The sequence below is a fragment of the Clupea harengus genome, chromosome 2 (assembly GCF_900700415.2).
Source record: "Clupea harengus chromosome 2, Ch_v2.0.2, whole genome shotgun sequence".
In the NCBI taxonomy this organism is placed as follows: domain Eukaryota; kingdom Metazoa; phylum Chordata; class Actinopteri; order Clupeiformes; family Clupeidae; genus Clupea; species Clupea harengus.
The window spans coordinates 344,023-346,522 of NC_045153.1; the positions used below are offsets into that span (position 1 = coordinate 344,023).

Consider the following 2,500-nt stretch of genomic DNA (forward strand, 5'->3'; position numbering starts at 1 on the left):
TGTCTGCATGCTCCACGAAGAACATCCCCGTGGTCTTCAGACTGCAGTGTGTGTGTGTGTGTGTGTGTGTGTGTGTGTGTGTGTGTGTGTGTGTGTGTGTGTGTGTGTGTGTGTGTGTGTGTGTGTGTGTGTAGTGATGCTCGGTCATTCATCGTGATTCAGATTTACAATAATACAATAACGTCTGTGTGTGTGTGTGTGTGTGTGTGTTTCCTCCTGCAGGGTTATGACCACAGCTACTTCTTCGTCTTCTCCTTCATCAGTGACCACATCAAACACCACGCCAAGTACCTGAACGCTTAAACACACACACACACGCGCGTGCGCATCCTTCCACAACCTCTGTGCCTTCAGAACACACACACACACACACACCGACATGTGCAAGCACTCGTGTACACACACACACACACACACACACACACACACACACACGTGCAAGCACTCGTACAGACACACACACACACACACACACACACACGTGCAAGCACTCGTACAGACACACACACACACACACGTGCAAGCACTCGTGTACACACACACACACACACACACACATGTGCAAGCACTCGTACACACACACACACACACACAAACACACACGTGCAAGCACTCGTACAGACACACACACACACGTGCAAGCACTCGTACACACACACACACACACACACACACACACACACACAAACACACACGTGCAAGCACTCGTACATCTAGCATGTCTCCCAGATTGGCAGTTTCTTGTCCAATCATGTCTGCGCCCTTTAGGCTCATTCCAGCCAATAGTGTGGAGTTACGATGATGTCATCTGGGTTTGGAGAACATATGTGAGCCAATCAGCTACTTCCTTCTTGTTGACCAATAAAGATGAAGGGAACTTGATTGCTTCTGTCTTTGTGATGTTCGCTGTTTTCTGAACAAAAAATAACAAAAAATCTGTTTTATGGTCAGAAGTCTTCATCCAGCAAGTTAATTATAAACAACATCGTGTCTTTCTTTTGAACTATAAGAACTCAGTTTATTTTGAACTATAAGAACTTAGTTTCTTTTGCACTATAAAAGCTGTGTTTCTTTTGAACTATAAGAATTTAGTTTCTTTTGAACTATAATAACTTTGTTTCTTTTGCACTATAAAAGCTGTGTTTCTTTTGCACTATAAGAACTTAGTTTCTTTTGAACTATAAGAACTTAGTTTATTTTAAACTATAAGAACTTCATTTCTTTAGAAACTATAAGAACTTAGTTTATTTTGAACTATAAGAACTTAGTTTCTTTTGCACTATAAGAACTTAGTTTCTTTTGAACTATAAAAGCTGTGTTCCACCAGTCAGCTTATGGACTTCAACTGAGACCTGGAGCAGCTGTGATGTTAGCATTATGATGTCATAATAGACAAAGCAAATAATGGTGAATAATGAAGTGGAACGTAGACCTGGGTCGTCATGGCAACAGCCCTAACGAAGTGGAATGTAGACCTGGGTCGTCATGGCAACAGCCCTAATGAAGTGGAATGTAGACCTGTGTCACCATGGCAACAGCCCTAATGAAGTGGAATGTAGAACAACCCCAACCCTCTCTGATGACCGTTGCATACAGCATAATAATAATAACACTTTCATTTTATAGAGCGCATTTCTAGGTACTCAAAGATGCTTTACATAGGGCGAAGACAAACCAAAGGGAAAAAAAGAATGTTTTGAGTGATCTTCCGTTCCTTAAGTTCTTAAATGCCGTACATGAGAACCGGTCTGTGGCCTGTGGCAAGAGGGGATGCTGCTGTGTCATCAGTAATGGACGTCTCATAAAAGTGATGCGTGTGTGAGTAGTGGATCCCATTTCTCATGTGTGTCCTTGATTCTTCCGTCCTCGTCTCTATGAGAAGAAGGGACTAAGCTGGGTGTGTGTGTGTGTGTCTGTGTGTCCTTGATTCCTCTGTCCTCGTATCCTTCACGTCTCTATGAGAAGAAGGGACTAGGCTGGGTGTGTGTGTGTGTGTGTGTGTGTGAAATCATAATCACAAACACCACTTCTGTATGTGTGTGTGTCTGTGTCTTGGTGTGAAATCATAATCACAGACCAACAACATGTATGTGTGTGTGTGTGTATCTGTGTCTGTGTGAAATCATAATCACACAGACAAACCCCAGTTCTGTATGTGTGTGTATCTGTGTGTGTATCTGTGTCTGTGCGTGTGTGTGTGTGTGTGAAATCATAATAATCACACAGACAAACACTTCTGTATGTGTGTGTATCTGTATCTGTGTCTGTGTGTGGGTGTAAAATCACACAGACCAACACCATTTCTCAATCAGATATATTAACTTCACACTTCCACAGCAATCATCAGGACTTTACATAAAGGCCATAAGAAATCTACACAAAAGATCATATAAACTTTACACAAATATCATATAAACTTTACAAGGGAATCATAAACTTTACACAAAGGTCATATAAACTTTAGACAAAGGTCAAAGGTGAATGGATTAAGTACTGTAAG

At 41.6% G+C, this 2,500-nt stretch overlaps 1 protein-coding gene across 3 annotated transcripts in view; it reads left to right on the forward strand.

Annotated features, from left to right (window-relative positions):
- Positions 1-882, forward strand: part of esd (esterase D/formylglutathione hydrolase) — a 7,054-nt gene extending 6,172 nt beyond the window's left edge. For 2 of the 3 annotated variants that reach the window (XM_031580353.2, XM_031580348.2), the window contains exons 9-10: positions 223-317; positions 622-882. In XM_031580353.2, the coding sequence (XP_031436213.1) occupies positions 223-303 (81 nt within the window). In that variant the 3' untranslated portion in view covers positions 304-317; positions 622-882. Of the gene's footprint in view, positions 1-222; positions 322-453; positions 478-621 lie in introns of those variants that run through there. The other variant, XM_031580358.2, reaches the window with a different exon arrangement.
- Positions 883-2,500: the final 1,618 nt, after the last annotated feature.